The sequence below is a fragment of the Terrapene carolina genome, unplaced genomic scaffold, assembly GCF_002925995.2.
Source record: "Terrapene carolina triunguis isolate 2854851 unplaced genomic scaffold, T_m_triunguis-2.0 Scaffold96, whole genome shotgun sequence".
Taxonomy (NCBI): Eukaryota; Metazoa; Chordata; order Testudines; family Emydidae; genus Terrapene; species Terrapene triunguis.
In genome coordinates this window covers 47,943,222-47,959,128 of record NW_020664447.1, presented here as the reverse complement: position 1 = coordinate 47,959,128, position 15,907 = coordinate 47,943,222, and the positions used below count along the sequence as shown (strand labels likewise).

At 35.5% G+C, this 15,907-nt stretch overlaps 1 protein-coding gene across 2 annotated transcripts in view; it reads left to right on the top strand.

The window, feature by feature from the left end:
• Nucleotides 1-15,907, top strand: part of CUNH15orf41 (chromosome unknown C15orf41 homolog) — a 182,942-nt gene that overhangs the window by 105,545 nt on the left and 61,490 nt on the right. Inside the window, exon 11 of one of the 2 annotated variants that reach the window (XM_024200988.2) lies at nt 1,024-3,275. The exons of the other annotated variant lie outside the window; for it this stretch is intronic. Within the exon in view, the coding sequence (XP_024056756.1) occupies nt 1,024-1,138 (115 nt within the window). The 3' untranslated portion in view covers nt 1,139-3,275. Of the gene's footprint in view, nt 1-1,023; nt 3,276-15,907 lie in introns of those variants that run through there. 2 annotated transcript variants of the gene reach the window in all.

Sequence of the window (15,907 nt, the reverse complement as noted above, 5' to 3'; positions counted from 1 at the left end):
GGATTTTTTGTTTTGTTTTTTTTGGGCTCCTCTGTCAGAATTAGTAAACTAGCTTTAGAAAATGGACATGAATGGTCTTAGAGTTTATGATCACTTTTTATTATTCAACCAAATTATCCTTGTCTAAACAGAAAATATTGTACATTCAACAATTTACGACTCAAACATTCTTTTTATAAGAGTAATTAATTTAGTTTTCATAAAGTCTGTTGTCTGTTTGCTAATTTTAATAGCAAGAAGTGAAGATAGTCTTATTAGTAGACACAAAAAAAAGCATTTCTAAACTAAAAGGAGAGCCAGTTGTTTAAAATTGTCTGTTTACCAGAGCACCAGCTCTGTAAAGAAATCAAGAATATCAGTATCTGTCCTTTTGATCATACAAAATAATCGATATGTGCACACAAACATACATGTGCATTTTATAAAAGGGAAGATCCCACATGTACCTTATTTTCAACAATGTTATACATAAATCCTTGTGGCCATATTGTTTAATGAGATTTACAAAAATATCAACACATATTCTGACTAATAATGTAGTTTGTGCAAAGAATTTGTTCAAAACAAGTAGCCCAAAATAATTTGTTTCAGTGTTTGGGCAATAGTCTTATCCTTAACAAGATGATTTAGAGTGTTGGACATGTGGTTTCACTGAGAAATATCTGCATCTTGTGTTGACAACTACTACAGTTGTATTAATTTCCAGGATCATTTTAGATTGTTTCACTGTGTATCAAAAGTCACTTGTGCATTGCCAAAGCAAAGAGGGAACAAATCCGCATAACATTTAGATTAAAATTTAAATGTGAATGATAAATGTCAATTAAACATGAATTACAATGTATTTTTCCATATAAATGTTTTATAGATATATCTCAAATTAGGATTTTCATTATAAATGGATTAGAACCTATCCTTCTTTGACTGCTGGATTATTGCATTCTCAGCTTTTACAGTAGTATACAGGGCTCTATATATCTTTGTTTGAATTATTTTTCTTTATATTTTTCTCCACTCTTTCAGATATTGTTATGTCACTGGAGACTATCACGTAGTACAGATAGAGCTCTTTCAGCTTCCACATACATTACCGCAAGGCTTCAGCTCCAATTTCCCTGGTATTTCTCATTCAGATTAGACAAGCATCTAAGTTTATGTACGATATGAGCTGACAGCATAGATCCTGCTATGTTTGCCAAAGGCCTGGTCACAGACACTCCACTATGTCAAAGAATGTCAGTCCTCACAGACCTTACCTTTCAGAACTCCTTGTAATTTTTAATTGACATTTACATCTGACATTTTCAATGTATTTCTTATTGTTGAGTCTTTATCTACCTAGGAATATCTTTAAAAAAACTTCTGTAAACTATTACATCATATATTTTAATTTAACAAGGCCAGGTTGCTTGCTGAAACTCAAGAATAACTAAATTTACTCCTCCCCCCCATGTAATTCTGTAATTGCTCTTCTAACCCATTTGAAGTGACAATTGGGCAGGGTATTGAGAATGTGGAAGGAGCATTAACTTGTAGTATAAATGTACAAAACATAATTGTGTTTATTGTTGGCCACCCTCTGTGTGCAATAAAGATACGATAATCTTCTGAAAAATTGTGTATACTACTACACACATATACATAAACAGCAGAACACTTTAAATAAAACAAAGCTTAGAATATGTAGTGTACTTGCATATTGTATAATGTGGTGTATTTTCTCAAAAACTGAAGCTTTTTCATTTTAGTTTCAAAGATGAAAAACTTAATATATTAATATAAGTATAATTATCCATCTACTAGAACTTAGAATAAGGAAGTACAGTTGATAATAAATGTCAAAAAGCACAGAACTAACCGAAGCATTTTGTCACAAATAATGCTGCTTTTCCTCTAATTAGTTAATTTACATTTTACAAATTAAGGACAAAATTCAGACAGAAAATAATCTAGTAGTATATCATAGCTTTACTGACCTGTATTTGTATCTGCCAAATTTAAGTTAATTAGAAATGTAGATGCTGTTTGTTTTATCTGTCAAAAAGCTCATCTTACCCCAAAAAAAAAAAAATCAAGACACACTTTTCTCCCCAACATTTATCATCTAAATAATAGTCTTGCCAAGATGGCAGCCTCATAATAAACTCTTTTCAGTGGAGTGATGGGTAATGAAGCTTGCTTGTGAAGGCAGCGAAAAATGTTGTCTAGCCAAATGTGTGAATATGATGGCTAGAGAATCAGTGGACTTTCTCAGTCATCAATCTTTTTAGTAGCCTCTTATACATCTGAATATTTTGATAGATGATCTAATAATTGAGTTATCTATCTTTCTAACTATCAGAGTTGCATAAAAATTATTCTCACATGCTACTGAATATTAAATATATTAGGCTTTCAGTAAATTTTTCAAAAAAGGGCCAAAAGGTTGAAGAATTTTCTTATAAACACACCTTTATGTATTAATATTAAATTACTATATCTGGAGTATAAAATTACTTGTATTAATATAAGGGAAAAAAGTAAATAAAGACAAAAGCCAATTACAGACAGAACTCTCTCACAGGAAGTAAAGCAAGTGAAAACGAGAGGCTGAGTGGATTTGAAAAATTTAAGTATAGCTTCAGATGTAAAATGAAGTTTGTTTGTTGGTCTGTGCCTGGCTAAAGGACAGCAGTCTCATTTAATGTTACACAAATTCCCTGTGCCTTGGAGATCTTTGCTTAGGAGCAGATAAATATAGTATCAGTATGGACTTCAAATTACCTTTCAGTCTTTTTGAGAGTGGTTTTTCCAGGTTAAAGATGAGGAAACTGAGATGTATGTATAGAAGATGCCCGCATTATGGTGTACCCTGGGAGGTAATATGCAGTGTGGGGACTTCTTGTTTCTTAAACACAAGAAACTGCCTTCACAGAGCTACAATTATCTATTTTAGGTTGGAGAAGGCAGTTGAGATTTTTGCATTAAGCACCTCAACATCTCTATAACAAGTAATTCCTTTTAAGGTGCCAAGACAAGATTTTTTTTTTTTTTTTTAAAGACCCTTTAAAAGTTAGGGAAAATAGAATTAGATCATTGAAACGTGTTATGATGTGGAAATTGGTCTTTAATGGGTCAGCTGAAGATCATAATTTTAATAATAGCAAAAATGTTAATACTCTCATCACAGCAAAGAAAATCCCTTTTGTTGTGTTACTTTTATTCAAATAGCAGCAATGTCAAAAACAGACTCCAACGAGAGACTGCTGAGCTGGAATTGATATGCAAACTACATACAATCAATTTAGGATTAAATGAGGACTGGGAATGGCTGAGCCATTACAAACATTGAATCTATCTCCCCTTGTAAGTATTCTCACACTTCTTATCAAACTGTCTGTACTGGGCTAGCTTGATTATCACTTCAAAAGGTTTTTTTCACTTACTTAATTGGCCTCTCAGAGTTGGTAAGACAACTCCCACCTGTTCATGCTCTCTGTATGTGTGTGTATATATATCTCCTCAATATATGTTCCGTTCTATGCATCCGAAGAAGTGGGCTGTAGCCCACGAAAACTTATGCTCTAATAAATTTGTTAGTCTCTAAGGTGCCACAGGTACTCCTGTTCTTAATGTGGTTTATGTTGAAGGACACTCAGATGAGCAGTTTAGACCCTAATTTTCAATAGTTTATAAAATGGACCTTCTTTTAATAAATCCTTCATGATTGCTTTACTGTACTGAATATTAGGGACCTGATATCTAATTGGGTATATTAGGTTGCTGGCAGAGATCATATCAATCATACCAGATCAGAATTTAAGTATTGTGTTTATTGTAAATCTCATAAACAAAGCTGTGATTACAGTACTGCATAGCCTGTGTGAACAGATTTGATTATGCATAAAACCTGCAGTGCAGTGACTTTTCATCTAAGTTTCTCAGAACACCACACTGGTAAGATACAGTGGACAGATGTTTCCATGCAATAGGAGATACCTGATTAGTTCTCTAACTCTCTACCTTAGGTTTTTCTATTGAACCTGTAACTATCATATCTAAATACTTCCTGTTCTTAGGCAAGTCCCTGAGATGCTGGCCACTGAAGGTAGGAAACTATGTCCATGATTCAGCAAGATATTTAAGCATGTTCCTAACTTTAAGCACTTGGGTATTAACATCATCATTTAACATTTATATTGTGATAGAATCTGTATGCCACCCAGGTGGGATTCTATTGGGCTAGACACTGTACAAACATATGTAGTACATAACAGTCCTCTCATTGATTTCAGTGCGGTTACTCACATAGTTAGTTAGATATGTACTTAAGTACCTTTCTGAATCAAGGTCTATATCTCTGAGAGAGAGAGTGAGGGGATGGTGATATAGGTTAATACATTTTATATATGAGTTAAATGGCGCACAGAAGTTTAAATGACTTGCTGAGTGTCACCAGACATTGCAAGAGCTGGGAACTGAGCCCTGAATTCTGACTCCCAGTCCCCTTCTCTGACCATCATCATACCATTTTCAGAAGTTGTATTTGTGCTCAAGTACACATTTATATTTACACTATGTAACCATAAAGAAATGTAAAATTTAGCGCACACACTACGCAAGTGTCACTAAAACCCAGAAATATGTCAATAAAAACAAGTTATAATAAATTAGAATTATTTACATTATTATGAGTGGAACTTATGTAACTACATAAGAGACTAAAATTGTTTATCCATAATAAAAATATTTGAATTATTCAAAGCTTCTGTTGTTTTCTTGACTACCTCTGGTTTCTTTCGACTTTATGTAAAATAATAGTTATTTTAATTATTGCTTATTTATGAACATAGAAATTTCTAAACATATATATATATACACATACATACCCACACGTGTGTACACACAAACATTTTTAGATTGGCAATAGTTCTTTTGGACTAGTCTTTTCTTTTTTTAATCAAGAGTAGCAAACATCTGTGTTCTTTTTGGTTTGTCTTTGATTAGCATGGCCTCATCCATCACTGGTCTTTGATATGAACACCAAGAAGTCATGTCCTTTTTGTTTTAAATGATAAATATGACTTTGTCATGAATATTCATATGCATTCCAGGATTTACATCTGAATTGTCAAAAAGTAACTGCATAGTTTCTGTGATGTGTGACATTATTAGTGAAATAAAGTTTTTAATTTGTCATGGATAGGCCTTAGACACTGACGTTACAAGGCTGTGTTAGCTATGATGCTGAAGAAAAGTTGTCCTTCGCCCACTGTTTTTCTAAGATTTCTCGTTTGTCAACAAGAGGCAATCTGCCGCGGGAGGGTCTCTGCAGATATTCCTATTTGCGTGGTCTGAGCCTGTCTCTTCAGGTTTCATTGTTTAGGTCTGATGTCTAGTTAGTTCTTATCAAAACTAATACCATCTGAAGTACCAGGCTTCCAGTGGTCACACAACCAACATCAAAATTTCTTCAGTCTGACTATTATTATTAAAGACAGTATCTCTTTAAACTTGAGCTTTGTTTCAACGTCTGTATCAATTAAATCTTGTAAATGTATTTCTTTGAAGGATTCACTGTGTGTGTGTCTGTGTGTAATATCTGAATTATATAAAGTACTACACATTTGTAATTATAAATTATGAAAATACATGTTTTGAGCCTGGCGATTTAAGGCATTTAATTTCCTTTTATTTTAGTTCAGAAGAAGTTTAGTAAAAGTTCCCATGGAAAAGGCTGTGCATTCCCATAATAACTGGGTCCATGATGAAAATTAGCTTATAGCCCTAGAGGTTAGGATTGTAGTCTTGTTTGATTTCTTTATGTTCTGGCTTTTCAAATAGCTAACAGAGTTCATCAATTTAATTTAAAATTTCTAATTAGAATTTAAAACCAGGATAAGTAAAAGAAAATTATTCTTCTGACTTCCAATTACTAAGTGTTGTGTAACTTTATATGGATTTTACCTCTTATGCATATGATTTTTAAATTGCAAACAGTCTGTTTCCTAATTTTGCTGAACATTGCTGAGTGCAGCAGAAAGCATGCTTTCATTTATTTGCTTCAGAAGGAAAACTGTTTTGTACCCTTGAAATACAGCCCTGTACATTAATTGAGATTTTTGTCGTATAGTGAGTGAGAGTTTTTGAGACACTGAAGCTCTAACCCAACTTGAAGAAGGCAATGATGGCAGTGAGCTTCTGTCCAGAGTTAATCAGCTGCAGAATTTGTAAATTTCATATGTGTCAAAGTTGAAAATGTTAGCACTCTAATAGAAGCTTGAAAAGGTTAGATCTGATAAAAGCCGTCAGCAGTTAAAGAAAGTGATTTATGGGACTGTAATGACACAAAATGCCTCATTTATCACTCATCTATAGATAGGTTAAGGTTTCTGTGTCATACTTTAAAAACTTGACCACTTAGAATTGTCAAAATACGTACATAATTGCCCATCATACATTTCAGTTTGAATTTCCTTCACTTGAATTTTGGTAATTTTATATCCGATTACTGTTGTACTTTTCATATTATTCCTTTTAAAGTCATTCATATTTCATATTTGTTTCAAACTGTATGGTCACTGATCTGTTAGAACTTTTATTAGCTAAATCTGTTGATCTGAGTACTATCCAAATCTTGTTGATTTACATTTTCATTTGACCTAACTTATTTTCTTTTCAGTTAACATTTCATTTTCATTTGTCTACTAATTTCCATCAGGAGTTTACGGATCTAATTCATTCTGCATACTTCCCCTTAAAACTATAGCACAAGATTTAAATGTGACAGTTATTAATATGTTTACAGTTCCAGTAATTTAAGTTATTGTTTAGCTCCACACAAATTAAATTTAATCAAAAACTACCAGTCCTGTTAAATGATCCTAAAAACAAAATATAAAAATGTTAGCAGAAATAATAAACGTACTTTTTCTTGACCAGATTCATTGAGAATAACAGCTAGCATTTTTTCTATACACTTTAAAAAATGAAATTAAAGACAAAATATCAAATTCCAAATTTGTGGACTGTTTTTTCTTAGTGTTTACAGCTTTGTCAGAATGATGGTGAGCAAATACAAACAAAGATAAGAATTTATTAGAAAGCCATACAGAAGACTACATTTAGAAAGTGCAGTAGTTATTTGAAAATCAATGCTAATATTGTCAGTTGGATTCAGAAGGACATAATATAAAAATTAAATTGACACGTATAAAAAATTAAGAAAAAGAGTTACCTATCTCTTTCAAGTATAAAATCAAGCAGGGATAAAAGGACAGTCCAAACTGAATAACTTATTCATTTATTTTATAGAACAAAAAAATAAACTTACATTTTTGTCATCTTCGACAATTTATGACCCCAGTTGTACAGTATTCTGTTTGTTCAGCGATGACCTTCCAGGTTCGATTTAAAAAGAAGTCAGAAGCATTTGTCATGTCTGCTCGATCTTGTCCAGAGGTACCTATTATAATTGTAAAGGACTAATAAGGTTGTTCATAATACAACATGCTGACAAACTTTTTAAAAATTATTTTTCTTATTCTCATCTGTCTTAAGAAAAAACATAACTTAGTACAACATATCTTTTAACATTTGTTTGAGACAACAACATAAAGAACTTCTGCCACAGAAACTAGATTTACTTGTAAGGGATATGCTGTATGACCAGCTAGTCTCAAATTCATATCGAATATTTCCTAAAGCATTTCTGTAGCTAAGATACACTTTATACTTTACATCTTGTATATAATTGCTATATAGAAATGTTTTGACCGTATACATGCTGAATTCCTTTCATAATGCAAAATAAACTTTCTAATATGTTTCTGTCAAAAAGGGTGCAGTAAATTAATATAAGAATTCTTCAGTTTAGAAAAACTGCAGTTTCAGAAATTTCTGTTAGTTTTATCTGTTATAACATTTTATAAAGCATATGTCTGTTGCTCTAAATGTATAATGGCAAATATTTATTATAAAACATTTACCAGATTTATTGTAATTACCATATGGTAATTCCTTCCATCCACATATTGTCCTCCTCACACCTCTCCCTCCATTTTCTTTATAGTGCAAAAAAACCCTATTAAAAACTAAAATATTATTGACAAATGTGTGTTTGATATAAATGTTTACCTTCCTTGTAGGATAGCTACCAATGTGGTAAGTATTGTCAAACTACCATAGATCATTTAAATATCTTAATACAGCCAAACAAAATCTTTTCAGTCCATACGTTCTGTAAATTCATTATGTGATTTCAAGAGGGTTTTTTTGTTCTGTTTTTTTATATTTACCATTGAGACAAATTTATGTTGCATATATTTGTGGTTGCTAAACTCAAAATTGTCTCAGTTCATGATTTTTTACAGTGTGCTCTCTTAACTGCTATGAAGAAATGTATTTAAATGCCTTAATTACAGGGCAGGAAGAAGAGAAAGCACAAGTCTCTTAGCATATGATCTTTCAATTGTTCACTAAAGGATAAAGAGAGCATTCAAGCGTGGTTTAGATAACTGTCAGCAATAATAAAATGCAAGGTAGTTTGTAGAGCCTTTAAAGACCTTTCAGAGAAATAGATTTAATTAAAAAGTAAAATAGACTTTTTGTTTCAAAGAAATGTAAAGTGTTATAAAATTTCATAATGTTAATACATTCCCAAGGATGAGGAAAAGTCTGATGTGAAACTATTGTTTGAGTCACAGAACAGTGAGTCATATATTTAATTTTCTTTAGCTTTTAATTTAAGAGCTATATGTAATACATTAGAGTACATTTTTTTATTTAAAGAATTAGAATTATTTGACTTTTTCTGTAATTTTGAAAATAAATCTGCTGCCCTATTAGGTTTATCATCTCAAAAATTAGGTGAACAATTAACTTGGTAATATAAAGGTGTCTTACTACAATTAAACGCAAAAATGATCAGCATAATTTAATAGACATTTTGTTCACAGCAATGAAAGTGTGTGGGAGTGTACACACTAGATGCATTTATTAACCAGAGGTATCTAGATAGGGTATTATGTATTTATATTTAAGAGTGTATTCCAAGTATTAATATTTTCCCTCTTGAATGAAGTACCTTATGTTTACCAATAATATTTTCACTTATGTCAAAAATGGTGAAAGCTCATGTTTTTCTTTGAAATTAGTCAAAAAGTTTAATTAGTACTGTGTCTGAGAGCTGCATTGAACTAGACTGCTTTTAGCAAACTAGTTGTTTGTAAATAACTCTGACTTGTTCTCCTTTTAGAGCTAGGATCCCTTGCTCAGTCTTATCCTTTCCTGTGAAGATTTTTGTAAGTTCAATTTGCTCGCACCCTACTGCATAGACATCATTTACATTGACCAGTTGTTTTGTCATAGCACCAAATTATTCTATGTGCAAGTTTTCTGTCTTTTAGTGGACTTTCTCTTACAGATAAAACAACTTCATGGAAGTGCATTTTCAACAAATGTCTACGCTTCGTTGAGAAACTCTTCTTTCTGCCAGTTTTATAGTTGTAAGTGCTGGCTTAGGAACAATCCAAAATGTATTAATAACAAACAAAATTACTTCAAAATAACATTGAAGGTCTTGCTAAATCCTCTAAGAAATTAAGTTGGGATTCTTAATTCACAGCATTTTTCACTATGTCTGTGAGTGGCAGACCATGTGAATAGAAGAACATTTACTATTCCGGAAACTGTTGGTACTTATGTTGTCTTTAATTTTTAATATTCAAGAGCCCTCTGTTTCTCTTCAGCACAAAAACTTGCAGGGCACGGGAATGCTGTCTGAAAAAATGCTTTTATTTGATGGTGATAAAATTTATCACATGCTGCCCTGAAGTGAATGGCATTGGCAGAACTGTGGCGGGGCAGATGGCACAACCTCTGTTTCACACATTAGGCGGTGACCTATGGGACAAGATAAACAACATCCTGCTGAACGTTGTCTAAACAAGAGATGTCGCTCTGTTCTGTATGTAGCCTACCACTCTCCTCATTACTGTGCATTCAAAGGGTGGTTGGGCATGGCAGCTCTCTCACTTTTCTAAGACGTCCCAGAGCTTAAGGCCAGAAAGGACCACCAGATCATCCACTCTAACCTCTTGTATATCACAGGTCACTAACACCATCCAGCACCCGTACACTAAACTAGAGGTTTTCAAAGCCGGTCCGCCGCTTGTTCAGGGAAAGCCCCTGGCAGGCCGGGCCGGTTTGTTTACCTGCCGCGTCCGCAGGTTTGGCCGATTGCGGCTCCCCACTGGCTGCGGTTCGTCGCTTCTGGCCAATGGGGCTGCGGGGAGCGGCGCAGGCCGAGGGATGTGCTGGCCACCCTTCCCGCAGCCCCCATTGGCCTGGAGCAGCGAACCGCGGCCAGTGGGAACCGCGATCGGCCAAACCTGCGGACGCGGCAGGTAAACAAACCGGCCCGGCCCGCCAGGGGCTTTCCCTGAACAAGCGGTGGACCGGCTTTGAGAACCACTGCACTAAACCCAATAGCCAAAATTAGACCAAAGCTTTACAGTCAAAAGGAAACTAGACTGTTACATGCCATCAGCAGAGAATAGGAGGGCCCACGGTGCACTGGTGAAATGCTTAAGTGAGATATACCCCGATAATGTACAGAGTACAAGTAGCATAAATCTTAAACCTTTTTCTGCATACGGTATGCAGATTTCAGAGGAGAACATGTCACCCATAGTACCGATGGCAGACTATGCCTCTCTTCACATCCTCTTCACTCCTGCAGAGTTTAGCAACTAACGGCCCTTCTGTGCTATGCTGTTGTGGGAGAAACTGCTTCTCTTTTCCTCCATGCTGCCTCTCTCCTCTGTTTTGACGAGATTGCTATGGTTTTATTCCCCTTTGTAGGACCCGTAACACTCAAGTCGTGTGTGTGTGTGTGTGTGTGTGTGTGTGTGTGTGTACACAATGGTCTTTATTTCCTCCCTTAAACTGTTTTGTAGTTTGATTTGTGCTGTTAGCATTGCTGTGAGACACCCAAGGGATGACGATTGTATTTCAGTGGTAATTTTTATATGTGCACAGGTGTGTAAGGATGAAAACTGGCTACAATCAAATATATAAATCTAAATTGACATTATTGTAACAGGTGTTTAATTTCCTCCTCCCACCACATCCCTTTGGTTCAAGTCCACACACATTCGTCCTTACTCTTGGTATCAGGGGGCTTCAATAGTTCTTACCCCTTGTCAGAAGAGAGAGGTCTGCTCCATCTTCCTCAATGGGCTGGAAGGGGAGCCCAGGCCCTCCCACTCTATTGGGTTTCAGTCCAGAGACCTTTGAATAGACAATCAAGGCCTTTCAAGGAGGTAGCAATCTGTGTAGTATCACTTCTTACCTTGCTCTGTCTTGGGCCTTTGCATCAGCCTCTCTCTAGTGTGTCATCCCTGCTTTCTTTAAGCATCTAGGCTCACTGCAGAGCTTCTTAGCAGTTGGTTCTGCTGCAGGAGAGTTTTTCCTATTCCTCTGGCAGGACAATCCCTGACTCAGCCAGGAGTCTTCCTGATTCTTACAGGCCCATCCGCCAGCATGCAGAATCCTGGACAGACTCATTTTCTGCCACTTTGCTTCCCAACTGCCTTGGGCTCCATGTTGCAGGCCTACTGTCCTTCAGGGAGGCTCTGTCTGCCAGCAGTCCAACTCATTTTCCACATTCCAGCCAGGCATCTCCCACTTAGTGAGAGCCAAAGATAAGCTCTCCTTGCCCTTTGAACTCCTTCTTCCAGGCTCGACACCTACTGCAAGTGCAGCAGGGAAAGGCTGATTACTCCTGTTCTTTTTGCGGATACAGACTAACACGGCTGCTACTCTGAAACCTGTCATTGTGCCCAGAGGCTCTCATTAACCCCTTCAGGCATTTTAAAAATGCATTCTCACACTGTACTCTGCAGCTGCTCCAAAGAGGCCTTCACAGTTATGTTGAACTCATACTAAAAATAATAAGCCTTCATATCACAGATTCAGAGTATAAAATGCTTGTGTTGGGCGTCCTTACTGCACATACTCATTTGTCCTCTTTTTTTTTTTTAACTTTTGGTAAATGAGCCAAAGATTGTGATAGGCACATATTGTATAAAACCTAAATTAAATAATTTCACACAATACACTGGATCCAATCCTATCTCACTGGCATAAATAGTAGTGTAATATAAATTAGGCCCTGTTCGTTCAATGACTTACGCACATCTTTAATTTAATAGAAGTACATACATAAATTTTTGAATGATCAGAGCCTTATACTGTAATTTTTGGGGGACATTTGTATGGTATCTAGCACAATGGAGCCTTGATCCTGGTTAGGGCCTTTAGGTGCAAATAATAATCAGAGCAGGTGTAAGCCCAGTATAATGGTTTTGAGACTCTTCTTTGTGTTCTGTGGATCATTAATTCTTGGCAACAATGTTTCAGTACACAGAGTAGACATTGGACAGGTTAGCTTATTGTGGGTATAATACATTGTTAGATGTTCAAGTCCTAGTTCTGCCACTGATCTCTTGTGTGATGTTGAGTAAATTCCTTAATGTTTCTGTGCTTTAAGTTCCCTATTTGTAAAATTCAAATAACACTACCCTACTGTACAAAGTATTATAAGGCTTGTAAAGCACTTTCAAAAATCTGGATGGAAGATGCACAGTATATTTTTGTACAATATATTTTTTGTTACAAAATCCAACTTCCTGCAGTAAAAACTTAAATTGAAGTTTAAATCTTCTCAAAACTCTCATAATCTTACCACCAATACATACATTGTTTTTGGAGGAACTGGGGAAACATGCAGTAGGAGAGCAAGCTACACTTTGGCATAAAATATTAGGAAAATACCATATAGCTGCCTCCATTTTTTGGCACTAATTTGTATGCCTTATTAAGGGGATAAGGACAAAATCTGTTTGGAAATTTACAAATGATCTGCTGCCCGGATCATTCCCACCTGCAGAAAAATCTATGGGAGGGAGTTCAGAGACAGGAACTATCTATGAAGAAAACCTCTCATATCTTTCCTTTGTGGAAAGGGTTATCCCCCATGGAAAAAGCCCTGGTCTTGCCATACTGTAGAGTCTTGCACCTCACATTGACTCTGTCCCAGGACTGCTCCCTGCCAATATGGTTCCATTGGACCCACACTGCCATAGCTTCTCTATGGTGATGACTGCCTTGAGATCTTTCTATGGAGGTCTCAGAAAAATAATATCCTAAATTGGAGATGTTTCTAATTAATTTCCAAGGGACTAGTAAGGAGGGAGTGGCTTGCACACTGACCCTACCTAATCTCTGTCCTCTCTGCCAGCTTGGCACATGGGGCATGTGCAAAGGCCTCCACAGAGTCTAGAGAAGGGGATGGTGACTTGAAGGTAGCTGAGGCCTCATACCAGGTGTGGGGAGTCCCCTTCATGTGCAGTTCTAAAGGGGGTAATCTGGGTCAATAATACATATTGTGTATTAGGGTTGCACAATACCAAGCATGCGAGAAAAAATCTTTTTGAAAGTAGCCCTTACCAGTGTCATCTAGCACTTGTCAGACTTTTTCATTTTTTAATACTCTTTGTGAAGATGTGCTGTTTCAAGAATGAGAATAAAGGAAAATCAGGAGACAAATACCAGCTAGATGAAAGGGAGAGTCATCCTGCCACAGACAGCTGAAATATGTACCCAATGAGGCTGCAATCCCTCTCCCAAAGTTAAATGGACAACTATCAAAGAACATGCTTGAAAAGATCCCTTATAAAAGACTGAAACTGAAGGGGAGAGTTTACTAGGAAACAGAATATCAAAGAGAGTGCACCTCTGTTTAATATAAAAGTAAAAGACTCTAATTTCCAAACTTTCTGAGAGCCAGAGTTTGGGGTATAAGATAGCAAGTTTTGACTATGAAAGTCTCAGGATATTCTGTGCATTTTGGGATAGTTATATCCCATTTGTAGTATTTTATTATGACATTACTTTAATATAATAAAAATCCAAGCCAGTTTAAAAATGGGTGCCTAAAATTTGGCTCCCAAATCTATATTTTAGGCACCTATGTAAGTAACCTAATTTTCAAAAGTGCAGAGCATCTAGCAGCTTTTGAATAAGTTGATGTCAGTCACCATCTGTGCTTGAGGTGTTACTCTACATCCTCATTCCTTTAATGTGAACTAATCAGAAGCCAAATTCTTCCCTTCCTTCCCACTTTTGTAACTCACTGGTGGTCAAATTAAACTAGCTTTGGGATTAGGATCAGTTTCCAGGTATGATCTCATATTTTAAATGCTATCCCAGATCAAATTTGTATGTTACAAACCCCCGAAATGTGGAGTTTAAAATGAAAATGCTGCTATGTTATCACGTTCTTGGACAGTGTTAGGGTATGAGTAAAACAAGTACAGCATGGCACATTTAGCAGTCAGTGTAAATGGTTTTTTATACCTTTACCATAAAGGCCTCTCCCTCTCTTTGATATGATGTACAATGGCAAAAATGCATAATCTGAAATGACTAGAAAAATTAAACCTTTTCGGGGGAATGTGTTTATTTCTTAAAGTACAGCTAGAACAAAAAGCTACTGGCAACATGGGATATTAAATGTTTTATTTTATATAGAATTATACCAGCCTGCCTCAGTCTCTTCGATGATATAAAGGAGTTTACACACACACCATTCCTTTCAGTAGCTTCCACTCTGTTTTTGAGTATTAATTAGCTAGTCAGATTTTATTAGAGCGCATCTAGTTTTATATATTTAACATTGTAGCAATAGCTAGATAGTGCTATGAAATGCAGAATTTTCACTTTTTCCAAATATTAGCCGGGGATAGGGGGTTGAAAATCAAGAGACTTGGAAATCAAATCTGCTACCTGAAAACATTAAACATGAGATTTTTCTACCATCCCTATTGATCGCATGTTCTAGCAAGCAGATAATATGTATGTTTTTTGTCTTACACGTTTTGAAGCGTAACATTGCCTAATTATAGTAATGGATAATTAATGAATCGACATAACAGTTTGGCTGATGTACACCTGCAAGTATAACATCACAGATGTCAGCTGCATTGCAAGAAAACTGGTTAAAGTTCTTTAATTTTTAAATTGCATAAATATTAACAAATGCAGTGATAGTTTTTTAACATAATATCATGTTCTGTGTTGTAAACTGAATTGTTCTTGTAACCAGCATGGGACAAGTGTAGTATAAATATTGGAAAAGGTTACCCTGAATTTGTTTGTTCTTTAATGTCACAATTTACTTGTGACTTACATCAAAAATACTTCCGGTTCATAACCCTGTGCTATATGTGCAAATATTGCATTCTAAAAAAAGTAGCAAATTAGGAGAAAGCTTAAACACTCGCACAGTTGTGCATCCTTTGTTACAAGTTGTTTTCTTGCTCTTAACACTTGTTTGCCATAACACGTTTGTTCACAAAGAATATATAAATATCATGGACTCTCTTTTATAATACATCCTTACCACGTATTGAGTATTTTTCATTCCAGAGATATGCTGCTTGTCATGGTCCTTTGGACATGTGCCAGGGAAAGATGATGCAGGGAGCTAGATATCCATATGTTTTAATAAATGAAGCATACTACTGCAGGATAAGAAAGGTTTGATTTTGGGGGGGGAGTCCTGTGGATCATTTTAGTGATCAACCTTTTGGAAGAGGTTGGGAAATTGAGCCTTGGGGCAAGGGAGAGACCAGGAGTTGATCATTATAATCGAATTTTAACTGTCCATAGTTGCTAATTAGAAAAATGGTCAATCCTTGCTAACCATTATTTTAAAATCAACAAATAAATAGCTTACACAGTAGTGAAGTTAGGAAGCAATAACTGTAGGAAAATACAAAGAGCATTTACTTGATCCACTTGATCTGGAATTTTGGGAAGATTTGTAAAGAGTGCACAAAATGTAGACTTTGTAAAGTTGGCA